This window comes from Rhinolophus ferrumequinum, chromosome 23, assembly GCF_004115265.2.
Source record: "Rhinolophus ferrumequinum isolate MPI-CBG mRhiFer1 chromosome 23, mRhiFer1_v1.p, whole genome shotgun sequence".
NCBI lineage: Eukaryota > Metazoa > Chordata > Mammalia > Chiroptera > Rhinolophidae > Rhinolophus > Rhinolophus ferrumequinum.
Genome location: NC_046306.1, coordinates 30,774,067 through 30,798,896, shown reverse-complemented (window position 1 = coordinate 30,798,896; position 24,830 = coordinate 30,774,067). Strand labels below are relative to the sequence as shown.

The window sequence follows — 24,830 nt, the reverse complement described above, 5'->3', positions numbered from 1 at the left end:
TCTTAATCCCCCTGGAGAGCTCTAGCTGTCACTGGGAACATGCATCTCAGAATAATCCTACCAGAGCGACCAGTGAGCTGGGGTGCTAGGACCCTGACTCTCTCTCTGTTCAGTCACCGGTTGAGAGCTGCTTCCAGAAGACACTCATTCTCACATACTTCGGCCTGACTGTATAAGTTTAAGTTCAGAGGAAGACGTCCAGCATCTGGAAGTCAGGCCTGAGGATGCTATACTCCCAAAGCAGAGGAGAAATGGATAGAGTGATGATGGCGTGAGAAACAAACTCTTTCCTGAATGGATTAAAAACTCCTTTTCTTTCCTAATAAACTTTTTACATCAATTTCCACTAGAATTATACTGGGGATGCCAAAAAAATGTATATACATGACTTGTATTCATCTTTTGTTATCGGTATATGTTGAGTATTACAATTTTAATACAGTTTTTTCCTTTCTTAAAATGTGTATACATTTTTTGGGGGGGCACCCTCTGTATCTTTAGCAAACATAATGGTGTACATCTGTTAAGTTTTTTGACAATAATGTTGATAACAAAAATGACACCTATTCTACTACAGTTTTAAAGAAGATTGGGAGATTTACCAAGAATGAAATGTCATTCATTGAAAAATAAAACACACCTTCTTCAGACAGCTCAGAATGTTTATAGTTCTTAGAGCAAAAACAAATATTTGGTTACAAATCCTTGATTTGTGAATTGCTTTGGCTTTGACAGAAGTATTTCCTTTCTCTAAAGTTTGGTCCCTGGGCCTCGCAATGTTTACTCTAAGAAGCAACTGTGATTTAGGCATGGAAGGCAGCCTCCAATGCTCGAGCTTTCTCTGTGATGTTCTTCTGAAAGGGCATCATGAAGTCCTCAAAGTCCACCTCGTACGTGAACCGCTCCCTCCGCAGCTCCCTCTTCCTGATGAGCTCCACTGTTGTGGCTTCAGGACTCCAGACCTTAAATACACAACCACATCCAGAGCAGGTATGAGTATGATGGAGAATAAACATGCCGGTATCTACATAATCTTCAATATGATTGATTTAAAACTACCAAATTTACTTCTAAGTCTATGTTAACTTGTTTTTCCCTCTTACATGACATCAGTGGTTACACGGGCATCACTATTTCTGAAGGTGACTCTTTGGACTACTGAAATGCTTTTCAGTTACCTCTATGATGACCTCTGGCCCCACTGCTCTTCATTTTTAGGATGTCAAAACAAGGAAGCAATGGAATCAGAAGATCATTTGGGTTTACTACCTTTATGTCTTATGGGGAAGTCAAAATTATTTTCACAGGAGAAGGCAGAGGGAGCCGGTGGTCTGTTTTTCAGCATGGTTTGACGGGCATCAGCAAGACTACTTTTACTCTCTTTTTAATTGTAGATGTTTTAGGAAGCTACGGAATAAATTTAGTTTTAATTAGTATGAAGCTCCCAGGTGAGATGATGGTAGTGAGTACAAAGAAGAAGGGTTGGACTGAGGAGCATCAAGAAAAGGTATCTGTAGAACCTGGTGACTAAATGACTATAGGGAATTTCATTGACAAAAGAAGATGTCAATCTTTCACAGAAAATGAAAACATCAATATAGAAATAATAATAGAGGGAACCAGATATTGGGAGCTAAAGAAGTTGGACTTACTGAATCAGAAATAGCACAACTTGGCAAAAGGACACCTTAGATAGCAACTATGAAAGATAAACTCTGGGTATTTCTTTGGGTGCTCTGCATAAAAAGCATTTGAAAAGTGACATTATGAGTTCATACCACATTATGAAGATCTTTCCAAAGTACTTACCCTCTGTGGAATAAATGTGATATCCACTTTCTTGGTATAACCACTGGTAATCAATGTATTGAGATGAACCACATTATCCTTGTGCATTTTCTTTTCTTCCAATATGGTTGGTACATTATAAATGGATAAAAGTGGTTCCTGGAAACAAGATTAAAAAAAAAAAAAACCAAAACTATTAGTTGCATAAACCTATATACACTTTCTCATATTATTTGGTGTTTTCCATCTTACTCTGAAGCGAGAAAAATAAAAACTAAAAATGCTACTATATAAATTATAATTTGAAATGAAATAGAAAGTTATTATAACTTTGGGTGGAAAAAGATTAGTTTGCTTTGTTTAACTCTACTTAACTAGTAGTATCAGTGACAGATCTCATAAGTCTTCAAGATATCCATCTTTGACCTGTGGCCATTCATTAATCAGAAGGTTGTATTCCTACTAAAATGATAATGGTGCACATAGTAGGAACTTTAGTTGATAGAGCCTCCTTCACCTCTGGCCATCCTTACTTTTGTCCTCCATGTTTGTTACTCTCTACTATCTGCTACGATCCCTTTACCCTATCCACTTCCTACCACCTACATTTCTCCAACCCTTTCCATTTGATAACATTAAAGCTTTTCTTTCTTAAGTTTCAGCCCCTGTCCTATGTCTGCCAAGAATCTCCAGGGATCCTTCTGCTTCTTTAAAAGAACCGTTTAGCCTAGACATGCACTTAGAGTGTCCCTGCAAATGATAAAGCCTTGATGTCTTGGAAATCCCCCCAGGCAACAACCTCCACCTTCTCCTCATAGTTTAGAGGTACCCATACCACTCCAGATGATCAGGAACAGTGAATTTGGTGCCTTAAACCTTTTAGAGTCATGTTGCATGATATCTAAGTCACAGGTGGCCCCGTATCCCAGAGTTCAGTGGTAGTCATTAAAATTCCTTGGTGGGGGTGGGAGGTTGGGAAGAGTGGTAAGGTGATTAATGAAAGATTATAAGACCAAAATGAAGAAAAATCATGTTTTACTTCATTCCTCATAAGGGTCACCCTCCTTCGCTTTTGGGCCATCTCATTAAATCTGTATAATTCAGGACCAAATATACATATAATATATACATACATATTATACAAATATATTAATATATATCCAATACCAGTTCTGTTTTCAACATTCTAATTGTATTTGACTGAACCAGTTTGATTTATGTGTGGGTTCTGTTTGCAATGAGTACTTTTTAGTAATAGGAAATCTCTTGCTAGATATTTCTTTAAAAGTATTGCATAATGGTGCTGAAAATATGGATTGCCTATTATTTGGTCCATGTTGTGTAACAATATGTAAATAGTGTCACTGCCCCACCCCCCAACGAGTTTTTAAGGCATTCCAGTTACTAATGAGTAGTCAATTGCTTTTCTTACCTCCTCTTTCTTAATTTCAAGGACTTCAGTCTTCGTTTTAGGAGGTGGTTTGCCTTTCAGTTTTGGGTTTTCAAATTTTGGCAAGTTATCTAGCTTTTCTTTAATCAAACCAATTATTCTATAGTCAGCATATGCCTTTGCAATATCCATGGCAGTGTGTCCTGTTTAAAATAGTGTTATATAAATTCAAAGTTATATAGTAAACAGATTAATAATAAACTGTGTAGAAAAATCTCAGCACATCAACCCTAAGTATGTGGTAGTAAGGGTGGTTACTAAAGCAAATAGTATGTGTAAGGTCACAGAGCTAGATCAGATATTCTTGAAGGTGGACCAGCTCTAAAATCTTATAATTTCATATAAGAACGTATATTCTAAAAAGCCTAGGGAAGCAGATGGTCACAAACATGCTATGAAGGTGGCTGGGTATTATGACACCGGTAGTATCTCCAGGAGGCCTACACAATACTACCTGTGACTCAGAGGAAGCCTGAAGCACCCAGAACTTTAATCATCTCACATCAAAAGGAAGCAATTGGTTCCACTATAAGAAAATGACACCTCCAAGCAAGGAGCTCAAATATTTATTCAAATGATTTTTTATTCTTCACTTGTGATGTTTATGATATAAGGTAGGCCTTTCCATTTACTTCCTGGAGAACCTCAATTCAGAAATGCTTTTATCCAGCTTTAGAAGGAATCTAAACCTACAGAGGCTTTAAACTATGTCAATTATTAGGGACTGACAATTAAAACGCTGTAATAACCCAAGATATGATCTGTACACGGGTGCAAGTCTACAAACTACATAGTGGTTACTGGGCCACCATGAAATAACCACGGGAATTGAGAGTAAGTGTTTAGAAATTTCTATAGTAATCTGATAGAAGAATTTTCTGTCATTTGAATCTAATCATAAAAAAAGTTTGTGCTTGTATTTTGTGATTTTTTTTCACTTCATTTTTCTAGTAAATCATTTTTTATTGTATTTTGTAAAAGTATCAGTCCATGAAAGACTGCAAACATAAAGAATTGGCCCTTTAACACCAATGATTTGTGAGGTAGCGAGTATGAGACAAAATTCCATAGCATTTAACTCAGGCTTGTGTTTGCATGAGTAACTCAGGGAAAATATGGTGTTACAAGAATAGAATCAAAAGGGGTTTGGAATTGAATATAAATTCTCCTTTTCTAACCCTAACTGTTGATATATAAACACATACCTTTTCTATTTTCCAGCTGGAATTTAGCACCAATATCAAGTAGGTATTTTACAGTATCCAGTCTACAGCTCTCAATGGCTCTAATTAAAGGAGTTGAGTTGGTGATTGAAACTGCATCTATCATGGCTCCAGATTTAACAAGAAGCTCAACAATATCATGTTGGCCTGCATGGCATGCAAAATGGAGGGGAGTCCACAGGAAATTATCTGTTGCATTTACGTTAGCCCTACAAAATAAGATAGATGCACAAGCTGAAAATATGGGTTGTTCCAAACACTGGAGGCTAAAAATGCTAAGTTAAGATTCCACAGAGTTTTATCAAATTGTTCAACTTATAAAAGGAAGCTCTGAGTACAGCTCTATCATATTTTTCTTGACAAGTATTCTGCATTATCTGACAGTCTTTGTGTATATGTACATTTTGTTTAATTTTTAAAAGGCACTGAAGATCCTAGGGGTTATAATTTTTGCAAAGGTTAAAATCAAGAAAAATAATAAAACTGAATACAATGAAGATAAAAGCTGACAGGAAATAAAAACGTTGTATTATTCCATTTTGTATCTACTTTCTCTGCATACTATGATTTTTATTAAAATTCTAAGCATTATAATGTATTATTTAAAATTTTAATCCTTTTTAAAGAGTCACTGTCCAAAAGTTCAAATTCTCATGCGTTGCTTTATACTCCCTCTTGATAATATATAAATTTGAATCTTTCTTGGACATTAAACATTTATAGTAATAACAACAATGATACCTTTTGTCAAGTATGCAATTACTAAGCGACTAAGTGCTTTACATATTTTAAGTAATTTAACCTTCAACAAATTCTGTGAGCTGATTCCCATTATAGCCCCAGTATAAAACTGAGAAAACTGAGGCACAAAAAGGCTTAAGAAACCTACTCCAGGTAATTAAGAAGGAATTAAACCTGAGTAATTGCTTTAGATTAAAAAGTTAAATGAAAATGTCATGCTTTGATATTTTAAAGATATTGACAAATGAACCAAAGAAAAGACTGCTCTCTCTAGAGGAGGGAATCAGACATGTCCTTACTTAGCCATGATAGCAATATATCCCACTTGTTGGGCTGCGATTTGTTGGGATCAGAGGGAGCGGGAGCGGGAGCGGGAGATTAAAAAGCAATTCCATGTAAAGTGTGTAAGTTCTAGAGATCTGCTATACAATATTGTGATTATAGTTAATAAAACTGTACTGGGCACTTAAAAGTTGTTAAGAGTCTAGATCTCACATAATTTGTTCTTACCACAATGAAATAGTCTTTTATTTAAAATGAAATGAACAGTGACTCCACACCAACTAGGTAAAGCTCTGAGACCAAATTAAATTCTCTTGGGAGGCCAGTGATACCCAATCAGAAGGCTTCTTCTAATCCCACAGTGAAAACTTCTTGGCCTTCACTTTGTGCATAGTTGTTACTGGCAAGCCATCTTTGTGTACATACATTTCTATGTTCCCATTAGCCTGGTTCCCCATACAAGATCTACCTGTAATCTAGACTTCAGGAGTGAAGCACTATTTTTGTGCTACTAAAATTCTAAACTTGAATGTATCTTAACTTTCCTTTCACTTCCTTGAAATACGACGACTCATAAAAATTTAAACCTCACCCAACCAAAAACATACCCTTTTTCAAGAAGAAACTTGACCACATCTAGGTTCCCACTTGCACAAGCAGTCATTAGTGGTGTTTTGTAATAATTATCCTTCATATCCACAGGAATTCCTGATTCAAACGCCTTTTTCAGAGAAGCCAGGTCTCCCGCCTTGGTGACAAAATTAATATTTGAAAACACCGTCCCTGGATCGTCAATGTACCAAGCAGAGTCATCCTGAATGGGATGTTCTGGAGGATGATCCTGGTTAAACCGACTGCAATCAGTTACGTTCTTGTAGGTTTCAACCATGTAATATGACGGCCCCCCATTACTGCGGCGTGGAAATGCGTCGTCAGGGATGATGCAGATTGGCAGGGGTAAAACAAACTTGCCTTTCTTTGCCTTTTTGGCCATCCCTTTTTTCTTCTTCTTAGGCCCATAAGATCCCAAGACGTAATTTTTGCTTAGGTAGTTGGTTCCCTTAAAGAAATCATTAATGTTGACCCCTCCTCCCCGGAATTTTTCATGAAGTTGAGCTATGTAAAACAGCTGTTCCGAGTCGACGAATTCTTGCCTCTCCTCCAGCGTCATCACAAAATCATCCTTGCTGACTGTCCCATCGCCCCTGTCCACAAACGAAAAGGCTTCCCGAAGGAAAGTCTCATTTACTATTGACCAATCGTGAAGTTGAAGGGCCCAGAGTGGATTAGGATTTTTGGCTCCAGGCTTGGCCAGTTTATTAGCGATTCGCTCCGCCCGCCGTATTTCCTTGCTTGCAACTTTGAAGCCTCCTTCCTTAGCCAGAGCCTTGGGTGTCTTATGATCTAAATTCTTCCATTTCAGGTCACATCCTAAATCGTGAAGCATCGTTATTATGAATGGTGCCAAGGCATCTGCATGATTCTACACACAACATTAATCCAACTTCCAGGGATTGGTTAAAAGTTTGTCCCCAAAATTATTCATATATAGAGATGAGCACATTTAGCTATTGTAATTAGAAAAGTAAGCTATGATTTTTTTTCTGTGCTTCACTTTGGTGAATTCTGAGGGGGATATGTTTCCAATTGACAATATCTGCCCCCCAAAAGATTAGGACATCAACCCCTATAGGTATTTAAAACAAATACCATATGGGGATACTTGCTAGGAAACTTCACGCCAAGCAGGAAAAGAGTAAGGCTGACAAGAATTTGGAAAGCACTTGGATTCAGACAGCTTACATAGGGCCTTAGAAGCTCAGAATGCTGAACATCACCTGCTTCTTTTTGAATGATTATGACTATCATAAATTATTATAATTTATGATTGTAAATCTGTGTACAACCTTAAACTATATTTTATCTGTATTCTCCATGAAATCAATGTCGTTTATATGGATCTGCTGTTTTGTGGTAAGGTCATGTGAACAACCTAACAGGAATTTGTTCATCAAAACTGAAAGGCTTCCAGTATTATATTTGTCCAAGTTACATATTAAAATTCATTTTCCTTTTTGGTTCCTTATGTAAAATTATGAGACCAACATTACATATAACTGTTCTCCAAATAAATACACTTTTCTGAATGCACAAAGGAGTCTACTTCCTGCTACCAGGAAGGCTATGCTGTCTATAGTAAGTGTCTTGAGACATTAAAAATCCATTATGTGTATAAATGTCAGACTACTGTGTTTCCCCGAAAATAAGACTGGGTTTTATATTAATTTTTGCTCCAAAACACGCATTAGGGCTTATGTTCAAGGGATGTCCTCCTGAAAAATCATGCTAGGGCTTATTTCCTGGTTAGGTCTTATTTTCAGAGAAACATGGTATGAAGAAGCTCTTTCTAGTATTTTGAATCTAAAAGACGCGTCTATTGCTTTGCCAATATCACATAATCAAAACAAAATGTTACCTAATCAGTATTTCTAGCAACCAAAATGTATAGGCAACTGCATGTAAAAATAAAACAGGTCCCTCCAACAGTTTATAGTTTTGTTCCTTGTCAAAAAACAAATTAATCACCAGTGCTTTTCAAGATTAATACTTGCTTTAGAATTGTCAAACATTAAAATTTTATACTAAGACTGATTAGTTTATTAGTGATATAAAAACAGTATTTGGACAATAAAGATTCTAAAATTTTTATATTGGACAGTTGTAAGAACAGTAACTTATTTGGAAGGGGTCTCGATAGTATAATTCCATAGCATAATAATTCCATAGAATTCCAAGTATGCTGTTTTTACTGGGCTTTTTTTGCTTATTCAGGGTGTCTGGGGTTTATCTACCATCTCTCTATACTCACCCCAGCACTATGGATCAAAGGATTATTAAATCTGCTTTAGCTTGCCCTCTTCTGCTCCCAGTTTACTCCTAGTTAGAAACTCATCTTTGTGAATAAAAGACTCCAACATCCCAGCTTTAAGATCTGAAGGCATTTTCCCCCCGCCATTTGACTTGGGAGACTTTTTATCTCCTTTATGATTAGTAAATAAAAGATCTATTCATTCCCTTTGTGATTTATATTCCTCTGTGATCAATATACTCTGTTTTAGGGGCTGGTGCTGTAGAACACCAGCAGCCAAAGGCCTATGAGATGAGCTCTCCAGGAGGTGGGTGCTTCAGAACTACTCCCAACTCTCCTCCCTGCACCCCTGGACATGGCACTCACACTGCTTACAGGGACTTGTCAATTGCTCCAGCGACAGGACCAGGGGCAAAAGAGGGATATATTGAGGATGATAGTTTAATGTGGGAAAATCATTCAGCCTTTACATTTAAGTATAGAAGACAGTAAACCCACAATTTACTCAGAAGTGAGCATTTCATTGCTAATGGTATTTTTACTGCTCTAATTGACTTAGATCTAAGATTTTACTCTGCTGCTATGGAAGTGGGTCACCAACATAGGATGTGGTGACATGGCTGTACTTCCAAACATGCTCTAGAACTCAGAACACTTTTGGACATTTCTTTTGAAACCAGTCTAGTCTTATGGTTCGGCCAGGAAGATAAATCTTTTCTGTATGTATGACCGGGTAAGGCATAGCCAAGCTCTGGCCCTTTGCTTCTGTTTCCTTTCTGTAACTTTATCCCAGGAGTACATAAACAATAGAGTATATGTCTGGTGATATTGGTCCCAATAAGAAAGCAGTTGACATGTTAAAGATGAAAAGGTTTGTCACAGTCTGGGCAGATCTTTAGTTTTTAGAAATATACAATGTTAAGAAATGAAATGTCACAATAAACTGCTGATAGTGACAGATTTGAAAAGATTAATGAGATGGTTTATGAAGGCAAAAATTGCATTTGATAATGTTTTCCTTTATTTGTTAAAAATGTTTGTTATTTTGGAGGATGGTGAAAGAGTATGAGTTTTGTGTAAGTTTATAAAAAGTAAAAGTGGATCAGTTATTACACTATTAGTTATGCAGGCACATTAATCTTATTTATAATATTAGTGGTTACTGTATAGGATCTCTAAGTTCCGGTGACTTCTACAATTCTGTGCCTCTACAGAAGACAGAAAAACAAAAGCACTTTCTCTGCTCTATTATAGAGTCACTAGACTTTAAGTTTTTGCCTATTTCTCACAAACTGGAAAAAAAAAAAACACCCTACTACCATAAAGTTCAGCAGAATGCAATCCCACCTCTAACACAGTTAAAAACTTTTCATGTACATTTAATTAGCGTGTAATTTACACTAAATTGATCCATTTCTTTAAACTTAATTAGCTATACTATCATTTTAAGGAATACATTAAGCTATAACATGGTTTATATTCCTAAATTAATAGTTACTTAAAAGCTGCAGAATAATCTAAAATAATATTACTTACATTTCAAATTTTCCATGAAAGTTTTCATTTTATTTCATGTTTCTCCCCAAAATATTTCCCCCATAATTTCAAATTATCCAGAAAAGTTATCTTTGCACTTGAAACAATAGAATAGTTTTTAAAAGTAAAATAATTAAGAATTAAGACTAAAAGACATGGTTTCCTTCTTATCCTTGTTTAGATTGATGTTCACATTTTTCTAAAAAAAGAAGTTAATACCTATAAACACTTTATAATAATTTGTTGACTTATGTCCATTCCTCTATAGGTTTTTAACAATAACCTAAAAAATATTCATGATTTAACAGAAAATAGAGTAAAAAAAAAATTTCAATTTTCTTTCTACATTATATGAGACGGGCTACTGAAAAACAAGCAACTGACAAGTGACAGACCCCAATGCTCTGCTTATCTGTAATATGGGCAAATCATGAATACTTTAAGAATAGAATTTTACCTCGCTGAGCTATATATTTACAGCAATCTGCAAAACCACCCATGGCAGCATAATGAAGTGGCGTATTCCCATTCATTGCAATCAGTCCCAGGTCTCCACTGTAGACAAAAAGAAGCTTCAATATCTGCAAAATAAATAGTGGATGTTGTATGGGGAATAGGAATGTACATTTACTGAATGAAGACTGCATGTGTGGCTATTTAAAATTAAATTGAAATGAATCTTAACAATACAGTTCCTTAGTTTCACTAGCCATATTCGAAGTACTCAAAAGCCATACATGGCTAGTGAATTATACAGCAGAGATATAGAACATTTTCATCATTGCCAAAAGTTCTATAGAACAATTTTGATCTAGAATATAGGAAACCCTATATTCAGCTGGACGCTACCACTTTGGTAAACCTAGGCAATTTTAGAAAGCATCAGACTATGGTAAACATCATCAGAGGAGCAAACTTTCATCATCAAATGTAACTTCTATTATGATGTATATTTTTATTGCAGGGAAGAGACCCAATGACAAAAATAAGGATAACTATGTTAAAACTCAGAGAAAATTGAGTAATTTCAGATGTAATTCAGAATTTTTAAAAATAGACAGTATTGGTTCCTATTTTGTTTCTGTAATGTCACTGTACCTATGAGGAAACCTCTTGGCTGATATGTCCAGATAATCAGAATACTTGCAGTTTAAAATTTAGATGAGTTATTAGATGAACACAAACATCAAGGAGATAAGAATACCGTGTTTCCCCGAAAATAAGACCTAGCCGGACAATCAGCTCTAATGCGTCTTTTGGAGCAAAAGTTAATATAAGATCTGGTATTATATTATATTAATTATATTATATTAAAGACCTGTTCTTATGTTATAGTAAAATAAGACCGGGTCTTATATGAATTTTTGCTCCAAAAGACGCAGTAGAGCTGATTGTCCGGTTAGGTCTTATTTTTGGGGAAACACGTATGTTGTTATTGTTCTCCCCACAATTAGATCATACCATATTTTGAAGATTCTAATATGTAATAGAGGCATAAAATATAATAGTCCCAGTTGGCAAAACTTTTAAATTGTCATGGTTAAGAATACAGAAATAAACCATTATTAAATATATATATTAGCAAGCAGATAAAATTGAATAAAGAATGAGAATGTTTTTTAAAACTAATATTTGGTATAAAACCTGTTTTAGAATTACTTAAGGAAATCAAGATGGTAACTCAGAAAAAAATTGTCTTAATGTAACCTACATAATATTTAAAATTTTTGAGCAAAAGGAGAAAAAAATTTTAGCAACAGATTTTAAAGCAAAGAGCAGATTATTACATCAAAAAAGCCTCCTCTGGCAGCAAAATGTGCAGCATGATGTCTTTCATTATCAAATGCATTCACTTCACCTCCTCTTTCCAATATCCCTCGAACTAGTTCTAGCACTCCTTCTCTTGATGCTTCCATTAGAACCGTGCGACCTGTGGACTGGACATGAAATAGATCAAATGCTGTTTATACTTGTCATGTGTAAATGTCAGATTTGGTATAAATACGATCTAAACCCATTGGCCTTAGATTCACACCAACATTGTTAGTTCTCTACATTTTTATTAGCTTCATGCAACAAATAGTAAAATTGAAGCCAGTACAGTGGGTCAGACTCAAGGTCATACCAGATATCCCTGTGAGAAAATCATGCTAAAAAGCACGTTTCTTGCAAAGAAAGTAGAACAAAAAGGGAGGAAAAAAAGGTAAAATGTATGCTAAAATTAGGTTATAGGTGTTTTCTAAGAAGAAAATCTATTTTTATTGTCTCAAAATTACAATTAAAAGATAAGAAAACTTAATAAAATTTGCCAAATAAGGAGAGGGAGCAAAATGAATCAGGAAAACAGCATTTTCTTTCCAAAAAGATACATTTTTATTAGGCATCAGTGAAATGTTGTCTATTTTCTATAATGATCTTTTAACATTATGTAAAATAAATACCAATTTTCCAAACGAATTAGGAAACAGACCGTAGAATCATGGCAATATAATGAGAGCATATCATCTTAAAGCATTTTGAATAGAAATGAACAGCCTATAAGCTAATAGGATAATTTTAACACATTTAAATGCAAAAATTACACTAAAACTCTGTAATTGAAAAAACATGAATATTTATAATCACAGGAATAGTCATACTGAGTTGATAGCATTTGGACTGGCTCCTTTTTCCAAAAATGTCAGGCACACATCTTTAATATCATGTGCTTCTTCGCAAGCTTTAAAGAATATTGGCTTTCCTTCATAGGTAGAATTGTTGACATCTGCACCATGTTCCAGGGCAATCAATGCACAGCGATGATGTCGCTTAGTAGGTAAAATGCAGTAAAACAAAATACCTGTAGAAAAATAGAATTCCCAAAGAGTACTTAATACTTAATAGGGGATGGAACATTTGAATCAGATAAGAAGGAAAAAAGAATAATTTTAAAATCCGTAATTAACTAGTTGAAAGTGGTAGAGCAAAGGCATATCTGGCTTTGGTTTCTCTCTGAAACCAACTAAAATACCAAGACAGAGAAACAAAAACGAAAAAAGAAACTAGACCTCTAATAGTTAGAAAACAGTCACAACCGAGTGTGACAGGACCTGCTTTAGGGAAGAATCTGAGTGCTGATATGGCAAGCCCCCATAGACACTGAGTATTTGACATCTTGCCGTCTGTACCCTAAGTGTGTCTTCTTGGAATATGCAGGGCTATGGATTCCAGTGGGCTACCGGTGGCTCCCTGGGTCCCCTCTGAAAATGCAGAGTGGCAAAAGAGATGCTACTAAATGATGAAATGTGTAGACTGCCCATGTTTATAAGAAGCAGACTGACAATACAGTAGCAATGAGAATAAAAAGTAGAGAGCAGAGACTCTGCCATTTTGACAAATCATTTTGTTCCACTGAAAAGAGGAAAATGCTCAATCCCCACACCCAGGACCTATGACATACAGGCTCTCAACATAATTCATGTCAAAAATGTACTACAGATCAGGGATGTTGTTTATAATCCTGGGGCAGAGTTTTGATAAGAGTCAGGTAAACAATAGTCAACCTCCAGACTATGTAATGACCTCACTCTAAAAAGAGGCTTCATTCAAAGAGGAAATAGCGTGACCTATGGGGGAAAAAATTGAAAGAAAGTAAAGGAACCTGATAATATAAGACAGGCAAAATGTATATACTAGGAAAACTACATGAGAATTATTGACTGAACCATTTCCATGAGAGCAAAGAAATGAAGTGTAACTTTTTCTATAACAACAGTGCAAAGATAGATCAAGATCTAAAAGAAGAACTGTTTGGACAATATAAGATAAATAGAAGGAAAAGATGAAACTCGGGAAAGAAAAGGTAGAAAAAAATAAAACCAGTAAAGAAATCAAAGTCGAGGGCAGACGGGTGGCTCAGTTGGTTGGAGCGTGAGCTCTGGGCAACCGGGCTGCTGGTTTGATTCTCACATGGGCCAGTAAGCTGCACCCTCACAACAAGAATGAAGACAACGAGCTGCCGCTGAGCTGCCGCTGAGCTGCCGCTGAGCTCCTGGGCGCCCGGATGGCGCTGTTGGTTACAGCTTGTGCTCTCAACCACAAGGTTGCTGGTTCGACTCCCACAAGGGATGGTGGGCTGCACCCCCTGCAACTAAGGTTCAACAACGGCAACTGGACTTGGAGCTGAGCTGCGCCCTCCACAACTAGATTAAAGGACAACAACTTGGAGCTGATGGAGAACAGAGAAGCACACTGTTCCCCAATATTCCCCAATAAAATTTTTTTAAAACTGAAAAGTTGAATTGGAAGCAGAAAATAGGAGAGGAGACACTGCCAAAACCATGGTCAGGGACATGGAAGAAAAACTTGAAAGAACTAAGAAAACTGTAATTGAGATGATCAAAGAATTTAAAAGGTCTAGAGAGGCAAAGAATATTTAACATGTATGTAATTGGTGTTCAATAATAAAAGACCAAGTACAATGGAAAAATATGCAAAAATATGATAAAAGAAATCTGAATCTGAAGATTAAAAGAGTATATTGGGACTCAGGAAACACCGATTAAGAACAATCAACAAGACACGCCTATGTAAAGCTAGGTAAAAAAAAGAAAAGCGTCCTGGAGCATCAAGATAAAAATTAAAGTCATCTATAAAGAAGAAGAGTCAAGCTGGCCTCAATATTTTACCACAGCAACATTCAATGCTGAAAAACAACTAAAGGATCTATCTCTACAGTGCCACTTGGAAAAGAATATAGGGAATTTTTATACCTATCAAGCTGTTGTTCATATATAAAAGCAGTGGACATGTAAGTTTAAGGACACAAAAAGTCAGAGAATATAAGCCCAAAGGAGCTTAACTACTTGATGACAAAAAAATGAGTCTACCAGGAGATCAACAGAGGATATGCAACTAAAAGACTGATGAAAGATGCTGAATCCCTTCAATCACAGAACCAAAGTTAAATCATCTTAGGAATTCTAGATATAGAAAAGAATATTGTAATTCATAATAATTTAGAAATAATGTAATTTAACAAAAATTTGGAGAAAGGAGAGATAGCATAAGCATTTGATTTTCCCATCTTTTACTGCTGGAGATGGATATATCACTTAAAGCAGATAAAGAAGTAAAGTGACAGATATTTATTATTTAAAGGTATAAAAAGAATCATAGAAAGAACCAAGATGATTATAATTTACTAAAATTGGGTGTTGGAAGGGAGGTAAAAAAGGTGCGAGGAAGAATTATTTTATCAATCTCCTCTTTTATAGTAAATTATCAATAATACCATGTAAGGTGCTAATTCAATAAATGGTTTATTGAGTTATCATGTATATGAGAAGCTATCATGTATATGAAAAGCTATCAAGTTAACCATTAAAAGAACTAAAAACAGTTCTCTTTACAAGAAAAAAAATACTGTAACTACGCATGGTGACAGATGTTAACTAGACTTATTGTGGTGATAATTTCACAATATGTACAAATATCAAATCATTATGTTGTATACCTGAAGTTAATATAATGTTATTTGTCAATTATGCCTCAATAAAATAAATAATAAAATAATCTAACAACAACAACAAAAAATTTTTTTAAAAACCACTAACTTTAGAAAATACAACTAGAAAGAAAACAAACAGAAAACAAAACAAAAAATATATGGACTATACAGAAAAATTTTATATATATATAATAATATATATAATATATATTATATATATAATTTTATATATATATACACACACACATATATATATGTATGTACATATATATTCATATATATATTTATATATATTGTGCCCTCATAATAAAAGATAGATGAAAGTTCGGAGGCCAAACCTATGGGGCATCCAGATAAATATAAATTGGATAAACTCTACCATTAAAATAAACACGATTTGTATGAAAATTAAAATATAAATATATTATATTTCATATAAACAGATATATCTAAAACAGGGTTACTCAGAATAGTTAAAAATAGAAAGATGGTCAAGGACATGGTTGAAAATAGAAAATCAAAGACAGAGCAAGTCATAGCAGGCAAGAGTGGACCAAATAACACAACTATGACAAAAGAACATAGAAAATACCAAATGAGCTTGAAATCATTACAAAAGACCCTAAGGTACTTATAAAATGGATATTTTATAATGATGGCATGTTCAACTCATAATTAAAGTGTACCTGGGCTGATTTTAAGGTACAAAGAATATGAATCAACATTCCAAAATTGAAGCAAAAAAGGGGACAATGTATATGGTAGAACTAGCATACTGCATTTAGGACTGGGTATGCCTTCCTATAAATGGGAAAAGCAAGGGAACGGGTGCTATAAGGAACTATTGTAGCTTAACCCTTAAAGAGAATAATTCCTGACACTAATTCCCTCGAACAACATGTAGGAAAGAGTTTACTGGCTTAGAGCTTTATGTTCTTCATATGCTGAAAAATAATTCTAAGAGAAAGTACAGTGTAGGCCACAGTATGTCCCACATCCTTCTAAAGATCTGGTATTTTAACCATTTAAAGGTTTGCTTCCCCTTTAAAAACAATGTGCAGTGAATCAAACATCAACCCCTAGAAAATAGGATGTTAGTGGAAAAGAGACTTCTGTGGAATAAGCAAAACAGTTTGTACAAGGTGAGCTAGGTTCACTGATGTCGGGAAGACAAACCAGGCACTCAGTGCAATAGGCTCTGTAGAATCAAGGCTGTATGGGGGAGTACTACCCAGGTTATGTGGGAAATAAGATTTTGTATTTGCTTCAAATTGCATTTTTACTTCTTCCTATGTGATTTGTCATATTGTTTTCTCATACACTCATCTTCCAGAACCTTGAGAGGTTTAATATTAATTTGAATGAGCTTAGAGATTTGCCACATGGCTGTTACATTTGCTACAAATATTCACTTGACCTTGTTTCTAATTTTACCTTGACTGTTTAGTTTTAACTTTAGAATTTTAGGTGTTTATGCTACAAAATTTCTCAACCTGTTTTGTGATTTATAGCTCTGTTTCAAACTCAAGAAGGTAAACTGTTCTCTATTACAGTGTTTCCAAAGTATATTCCACAAAACTTGAGGTATATGTCATAAGAAAAACTGTTTCATAGTGAAATAAACATGAAACATGTTACTTATCTTTAGTCTGTCTGACAAATGTGAAATCAACCTGTTAAATTTGTTTTATCCAATGTTTGTCTAATGAATTTGACAGGGGAACCATGTACCACTTATCAACACCCTAGTGATTCAGTGGTTCATGGAACACACTTTGGGAAATGATGTTCTAAGATCTTTGAGAGGCTTCTGGGGTTTTTTTTGTATGTTTGTTTCAGGATGTGACATTTTAAAACACATTTCAACCTTGCATGTACCTGCAGTTTATTTTTTTATTATTTTTTTATTTTTTTGAAAATATAGTAATTTATATTTATAAAGAACAGAAGTATATATAAGCACTGTTATAAAGAACAAAACAAACTCAGAAAAGAGTAATGAGAGTATTACTTCTTACACATAAGGCAACTAAAGCCCTAATATCGTAGAATCCTTTACAAAAGGAGATATCTTAATAAGTTCTAGTTCAGGGTTTGCTTGTGGTTTTGTTTTTTTTTTTGTTTGTTTGTTTTGTTTTTTGCATGTTACTTTTTTTTCTTCTCATCTACTTCCATTTTAAGCTTAGTTTCTTCAGCTGTAAGGGCTCCCAGTTTCTTATTCTTTGCTTTCTTAAGGTTTTCCTTGATGGCAGCCACATCAATTTTAGTTTCAGTAGATGCTTCCTTAGGTGTCAAAATTGGTTTTTCTTTACGTGGAATAAAAGCTTTGTTTCTTGCCTCTTGTCTCTTACTGAGAGCTTCTGTTTGTTTAGCCTTTATTGCTTCTATTTTCTGTCGCTTCTTTTGACTTGCCTTCAAGAAGTATTCATCACTAGCCAATTCTTTATCAATCTGACTTTCTGGCTGTGGTGGTGGGAATGGTATATACTCTTTCTTAACAGTTTTTTTCTTTGGTTCTTTGCGTTTATTCACACTTTTGTGCTTGAACTGTGGCAAAAATCTTTCCCAACTTTGTTATCTTAATTCAGAATCTTTTGTCAACTCTTGTTTAATCATTAAGATTTTTATATTACAAATTGGATGAATAGTCTTCATAGTATCTAGGACTACTTTTCAAACCTCTTTTAAGCCACTAAAAGGTCCAATGGCTGAAACCGTGTTTCCCTGAACCATAATGTAACAGTTTGTTAAGCGTTCCAATGCCTTCAATGTAGATCTTTTGGGACCAATAAGACATTGTCTTCTTTTTACAAATCTTTCTTTATTTTTTACTAAAGAACCTATTTTAATGATGTCACATGCAACATCATCCTGAAAAATCCATGCTGCCTGTTCAAATGAAATACTCCTTGCTAATAATTTTATTAGGTCTCTGGTCCTAATGATGATATATGGATTAAAAGTCCTCTTTGTTGTACAAACAGTCATGCTGACCTCAGTCAGGTCCAAGGTTGCATGATATTCATTCAAGGTTTTCTGTACCAACGGCCAGTACTCTTTCAAGTAAGCGTTTCTAGATTCTGGGAACAAAGTTGCAAAACTTCTCTCCTCCAAGGGTCTTCTAGGATTGCCCTCTGTGGAAAAACCTGGTTCCTTCCAACCATCAGGAACAGTGAGAAGTTCTGATTCATCTTGGTCCTCTGGCTTCGGCATCTGGTTACAAAATTCACTTTTCCCGGGCACTGTGGCTGACCTGTTGAATGTGGAGGACGCCATCTTTTCCTGAAGTTTATTTTGTTACATGGTGCCATTAAGTAATTAAATCAATTTTCCTTTTGTCTTGTCCTCTACTCTGTTTTAAGCCAGTCACTTATCAAATGCCCAGCTTGGAGAGAGTCACAAAAGCAGGTTTTGTTTCTGTCAGGAAACATTAACATTATAACACTGGATTCAGTTTTCTACTGCGCGGCTGACGTTATGGCCTCGTACTTGAAGCAACTCTTTGGACAACTGATGAAATCTACCAATTTATATTAAGCCTGGTGGGAATTTTCTTAGTGATTTTCATGAGGCTGTGACAACTCCTGCCAGAACCTCAAGTTGTTTGGGCAAGGAGCTCCCAGACCATGGGATGAGATTAGGGAGGGGAACAAGATGGGCGAGTGGGGCTGTCTCACCTGAATAACATGGGAATGCCATGTCTCAAGTTTCAAGTCATACTTCCAAATTATTTAAAATGACCCATAGAAAGTTGGAGTTTATGCCAGAATCTACCTTAGTCCTTCAAATTCATAAATGTAACTCCTTTCTACATCAGACTACTATTGAGAGGGGACAAAATCCCTTTGGAGTCCTAAGTCAAGTAGTACGCAAGGTTCTAAAATGTAAACAAGAGTAAGAAATGTTCTCCCTCATCTTTCATTCTGAACAAGATTTTATATTTTATAATGGATGGTTATAATTACAATAATATCAACGTGTGTCATGTTGAAAATTCTCCACCTTTAGGAAAACCAACAAACAGATTAATCTAATTCTAAGTTTCATTCTAAATGAAAAAACTCTCAGAACTGGTTTCCCTAAGATATACCTATACTGTTTTCAAATTATGGGGAGTTGGAGTTATTAGGTCCAGGAGAGATTCACTTCTAACGCTGGAAAGCCCAAAAGCCATTTTGTTGGGTTTTGGCTACCTAAAGAACTGCATGTGCTCAATAGCATTTTGGGAGCCTTACCTTTTCCTTCATTATCAACTATGGTCATATTTGCCTTTGCCTTGGCCAATATTTCCATGGACAATTCGTGGCCCAGTTCCGCAGCCCTCATTGCGGGAGTACAGCCCATCTTGTCTTGCACATCAGGGTGCGCACCAAGGCTAAGGAGAAAGTTCACCATATCAATGTCATTGGACACCGAGGCCAAGTGCAGCGCGCTGTGCCCATTGACAGGATCTCTGAAATTGATTAGTTCCGGGTATCCGAGCCTGATCAGCTTCTCTATCTGCTTCTTGTCTTTGTTCCGAACACACTGAAGGACTTTGTAGATCTGCAAGTTCTCAAGTCTCTTATCTGCTAACGCCATGCTTGACCAGCTTCTTGAAAACCCTTTTCTGGACAAACACAAAAACTATAGCAGAAAAAAAAAAAAACACAACACAAAACAAAAACATGTAACTCAAAGGTAATTTTGTCACCTTTATTTTGATTAAATAATAATATTTGAAGCCTTCCCTGAGAGGCTGTGTCTTATGAAACGTGATTACCTAAACTTGTTGCAACTGATTTCATGAAAGTAGAAATTACATATGAATACAAAAATACTCAGCTAACATAAAGTTAAAAGATTTCAAAACAAATCTTCCATCGTAACGAATGCTAGCATTACTATGCAGTTTCTTGTTATCTCATTTAATCTTCGCTCCTCAAAATAGCCTTCCCACTTACCTATGAAGGTTAGGCTAACTAAATTGCCATGGTAAGGATTTGAGCGCCCCACTATATGGCTCTGTACCAGCATGTCCCCCACAGTATGGAGACCATACAGGTATTATTAGTTAAAGAATGTTATGAAGAATGTGTAACATTTCAGGTGCTCATTCTAAACAGGAATCTACTAGGCTCTGTGAGATACCAAAGAGAAATGGGCAATTCCTGTGTCATCTTATGTAAGAATGAGGTAGGCAAATGGTCGAGAGACAACTGTAAGTTTTCATAAATAATCCAATTACATTGTGATAAGTATTTTAACACGCAATTTTTATCTACTTTTATTATTTACGGAAAAACAATCATTTGAATTGAGTAGTGGGCAAGGCTGGGTATACCCGGCTTGCTTTTCTTCATTTTTTTCTGGAGGGAAAAAACAAAAAAAAACATCATATCAAGAATCTATTCCAGATAGTACAGTGGTATTATCCTAGGCCAAATCATTATCACAGTCTCTAATTTGTCTCACTGCTTTCACAACAGCCCCCGGTAGTCCAACCTCTCTATTTGGTCTCCAGAAAAATCTTTTTAAAATGTAGATCAGGTAAGATCAGACAAGCTTCTACCCCTAACCTTTGGATAGGGCTGTTCGTTCCATCTCCTGTGATAGCCTGGGTCCGAGACCTAGGCTTAGTCTGTGTGAATAATGAACACTGTCCCCAGGTACAATGAATGTCTCAAGTATATGCTCAGAAAAGACATCAGCCAATCAGCATCCTATGAATCCTTTCTGCCAGAAATGTATGGAAAGACTGCTCTTTCTGCTGAAGTTGTTAAGCAGGAGGGTGGGGACCGGGGCTGCAGGCAGCCATGTTGACTGTCACAGAGAGAGCATGTGTTAGATACACGGACTGATGGTAGCAGTTGCACTCAGGACTCAGTTTTGCAAGAAGTCATCTACCACTTAAATGTTCAGGGTTGCCTGAGTTAAAAAAAAACAAAAAAACCTTTCCCCCAACCTTATTTTGCCAGAAGCTAGTTAGCTGAGTTTCTGTCATTTGCAGTGGAAAGATTCCATCTTACTACAAAATCTGAAACTGCACCATCTTTTCCCCACCACAAACTTGCTCCCTCACCTGCATTCCCTATGGCAGTGAGTTGCACTGTTGACTACTTGCTCCTTCTTTAACTGTGTCTCTCTAGGCAACCATAACATCTGCATTACCAGTTTCCCTCCTACCTTACCACCCACTCCTTAGTCTCCTTTGCTGGTTCCCCCTCTTCTGTTAGAAGTCTAATCATTGGAGTGCCCAGGGCTAGGCCCCCAGGCCCCCTCTCTATTGTCATACACTCCCCAGTGAGCTCATCCCATCTCATGACGTCATCCCCAATTGCAGCTTCTGATTGTACACTCTCAAATTTATACAGCCATCTCTGACTCCCCACAGAGCTCCACAGTTTATATATCTACCTGTCGACCCTTCATTCTTGCTTTGACATCTAATAGGCACTAGAATATAACATGTCCAGAGCAGAACTCTTGATATCACCCTGATCTTCGCCAGTTCTATTTCCAATAATGGCATCACCATCCATCCACCTTCTCAGATTAAAATAAATAGGAGCTACTCTTCATTCTTTCACTCACTGATACCCTACTCTTTAAATCCATCAGCAAATTCCTTCAACTCTACCTTCAGACCACCTCCTGACATCAACTTCCAGTGGTACTATCCTAGGCCAAATCAGTGCCACGGCCTTCTAATCTGTCCCACAACTTCCACAACAGCCGTCTATTGCCCATTCTTTCTTCAGCCTCAGAAAAATCTCTTTAAAATGTAGATAAAGTCAGACAAGCTTCCACCCTAACATTTTAGTATAACTATTTTTAAAGACAAAAAAGTTGTATATTCACCACTGAGATCCTACATTAATGCTTGACTTGCTGTATTACACACCTACCCACCCATCTATCTATTAATCCATCATATTTGTTGATCCATTTCAAAGTGAATTGTAGACATATTCCAGCATACATATCCTTAACTGGAGTTCAATATTTGTTTACAGCTCTTTTTTTTCTTTTTGATCTTTTGAATATATAATAAAATGTGTAAGTATTTAGTGTACCATTCCATGAGTTTTGACAAATGTATACATTTATGTAACCCAATCTCCTATCAAGGTATAAAACATTAACTGCTTGCCAGAACATTATCTCCAGACCAACTTTTAAAAGCACCTCAATATTTTTCCATTATAATCAGAATAAATCCAAACACTTCATGATGGTTTGATCCCTTCCCCTTTAAGTACCTTCAGGTCCCTACCCCTGCCCTTCAGACTTCACTTCAATCTCACTTGATTTAGTAGTCACCAGCCACACGGGCTTTCTTTCTGTTTATGGAACAAAAGCTCATTCCTGCCTCTGGAACTTCTTGTTCCCTCAGGCTGGAGTGAGTGATCTTTGCTTAGAATTTCCGCTGGTCAGCATTTCTCACCATTCAAATTGATGCCACCATGTTACCTCATTACTTTATTTTATTTTCCTCATAATTAAAATGAAACATTTCTCTATATGAGGTCTGACAAGTTCACAAACTTGTTGCAATGCTGTTGCTAACCGTTTTTTTAAATATCAGAGGGATTATTCATTATGAATTTGTACCAATTGGACAAACAGTTAACCCGGTTTACTATTTGGAAGTGCTGAAAAGGCTGCATGAAAAAGTTAGATGACCTGAACTTTTCACCAACAATTCATGACTCTTGTATCACAATACACAGCACTGTCTGTGAGGGAGTTTTTAGCCAATAAACAAATAACTGTATTAGAACACCCTCCCTACTCTCCTGATCTGGTCCCCAATGACTCCTTTCTTTACCCGAAGATAAAGGAAACATTGAAAGGAAAACATTTTGATGACATTCAGGACATCGAGAGTAATACAATGACAGTTCTGATGGCCATTCCAGAAACAAGTTCCAAAATTGCTTTGAAGGGTGGACTAGGCACTGACATTGGTGCATAGCTTCCCAAGGGAAATACTTCAAAGGTGAACATTATGATATTCAGCAATGAGGTATGTAACACTTTTTCTAGGATGAGTTTGCAAACTTAATTGTCTGACCTCGTATAACATTTTTAGAGATATGTAGATATACGTATATTCATGTATCTTCCCTGCTAGTATACAGTCTTCATGGAACAGAAGCTATATATTATAACGACCATTATTTCTCCGTCACCCAGAACTGACTCATATGAGGCATTCAATAAATGTTTGTGCATAAATGAGGACCAAGAGTTATATATAATACTGAGGAGTGGAAGGAATCAAAGAAAATTCCTAGATTTCTGGCTTGAGCAACTGGCTCCCTGTGTCTGAGACGGGGAGCTCAGGATGCAGTTCCGATTGGTCAGACAGTGTAGCTGGTTAAGCTGTGGGCATGCTGAATTAGAATCCACAACAAGGCAATAGGATACATTATTCAGGAGAGAGATCTGAGCCAGGTCTATGGGGAGTTATGAGGCTGTCGGTAGTTCCAGGGCAGCCTGAGACTGGTTCACAGCAAAGAGGAGAGAGTTTCAAGTGGGAAGAGTGACCACCACCATCAAATGCATACTGTTGTCTTGACCTTCTTTTATCCCCACTTTCCTGCCTGCTGTTTATTCTCCGTGCTTCCTCCTCTGCTCCTGGGACATCAACTAGCACGTGGCTTGTGGCTTCAATGTCCTCTTCTCTGTAGCTCCTTCTCTCTCTTACCCTCTCATGTGTTTACAATGTGTGGTGGACTAGGAAACCAGATAACGCAGCTTGTTAGAACCATGTGTATAAACAGGCTCCCAATAAGTCCTGAACTGCCTCAGAAGTCATTCACTTGGCCTTTGTTGCATACTTAGTGACATTTATTTTAGCTGCTGTTTATGGCTGGTTTCATTATTATTATCAGCCAAATTCTGGTTAGGGGCAGTGTCGTCATACTGCCTGCCCAGGTATGTACATCCTACATGGAATAGAATAAAATGTTCCCAATTAGCTTACTAATTGTACTGAATCGATGCCACCATACTTGTGTGGACAAAGATTTCCAAATCCGTGATTTTATTGTTGACTGAGAGCACACATCCTAAACAAAGAATCAGCGTTATGCGGCATTTTATCATCAAGCTACAATGGTGAACTCAGCAGTCCATGGGCCAGTTCTTCAGTTTGCATCCCTCCCAGCTAAAGCCCTGAAATACTGGGGAGAGAGGGGTGCCCTGTGTGGTGTCCTTCAGGACCAACTGAAGTGTCCAGGTGCATTTTCCAAACTCTCAGAAGAATCCTAAGGGGAGAATGGATAAGATGTAATTTCAAGGGAAAGCTAAGTGGCAGGGACCAAGGTGCCAAGCTCACCTCTCAGTCCTGAGGGTAATCAAGAGCCGCGGATGTCCAGGCGCTGTCGCGGCTTGGCCTGCGGGGGCGCCCGGCGGCCCCAGATCTTATTCTCTGCCGCCTGGAGCAGGCCCCAGCCGCGACCTCGG

General features: G+C 36.6%; 1 protein-coding gene and 1 pseudogene across 2 annotated transcripts; both read right to left on the bottom strand.

Moving 5' to 3' along the window:
• Positions 1–532: 532 nt before the first annotated feature.
• On the bottom strand, positions 533–24,830 carry ANKEF1 (ankyrin repeat and EF-hand domain containing 1). 2 transcript variants are annotated; one of them, XM_033094955.1, is made up of 10 exons: positions 24,703–24,830; positions 19,613–20,003; positions 12,529–12,728; positions 11,677–11,826; positions 10,347–10,470; positions 6,093–6,915; positions 4,444–4,670; positions 3,221–3,381; positions 1,810–1,947; positions 648–962 (listed from the first exon to the last, which is right to left on the bottom strand). In XM_033094955.1, exons 2-10 carry the CDS (start codon positions 19,956–19,958, stop codon positions 804–806), a joined length of 2,328 nt encoding a protein of 775 aa, XP_032950846.1. In that variant the 5' UTR covers positions 19,959–20,003; positions 24,703–24,830; the 3' UTR covers positions 648–803. The 2 variants fall into 2 exon arrangements, with proteins under 2 accessions (XP_032950847.1, XP_032950846.1); XM_033094956.1 differs by lacking the exon at positions 19,613–20,003 and having other exon boundaries at positions 533–962.
• On the bottom strand, positions 17,523–18,953 carry LOC117015981 (KRR1 small subunit processome component homolog; annotated as a pseudogene).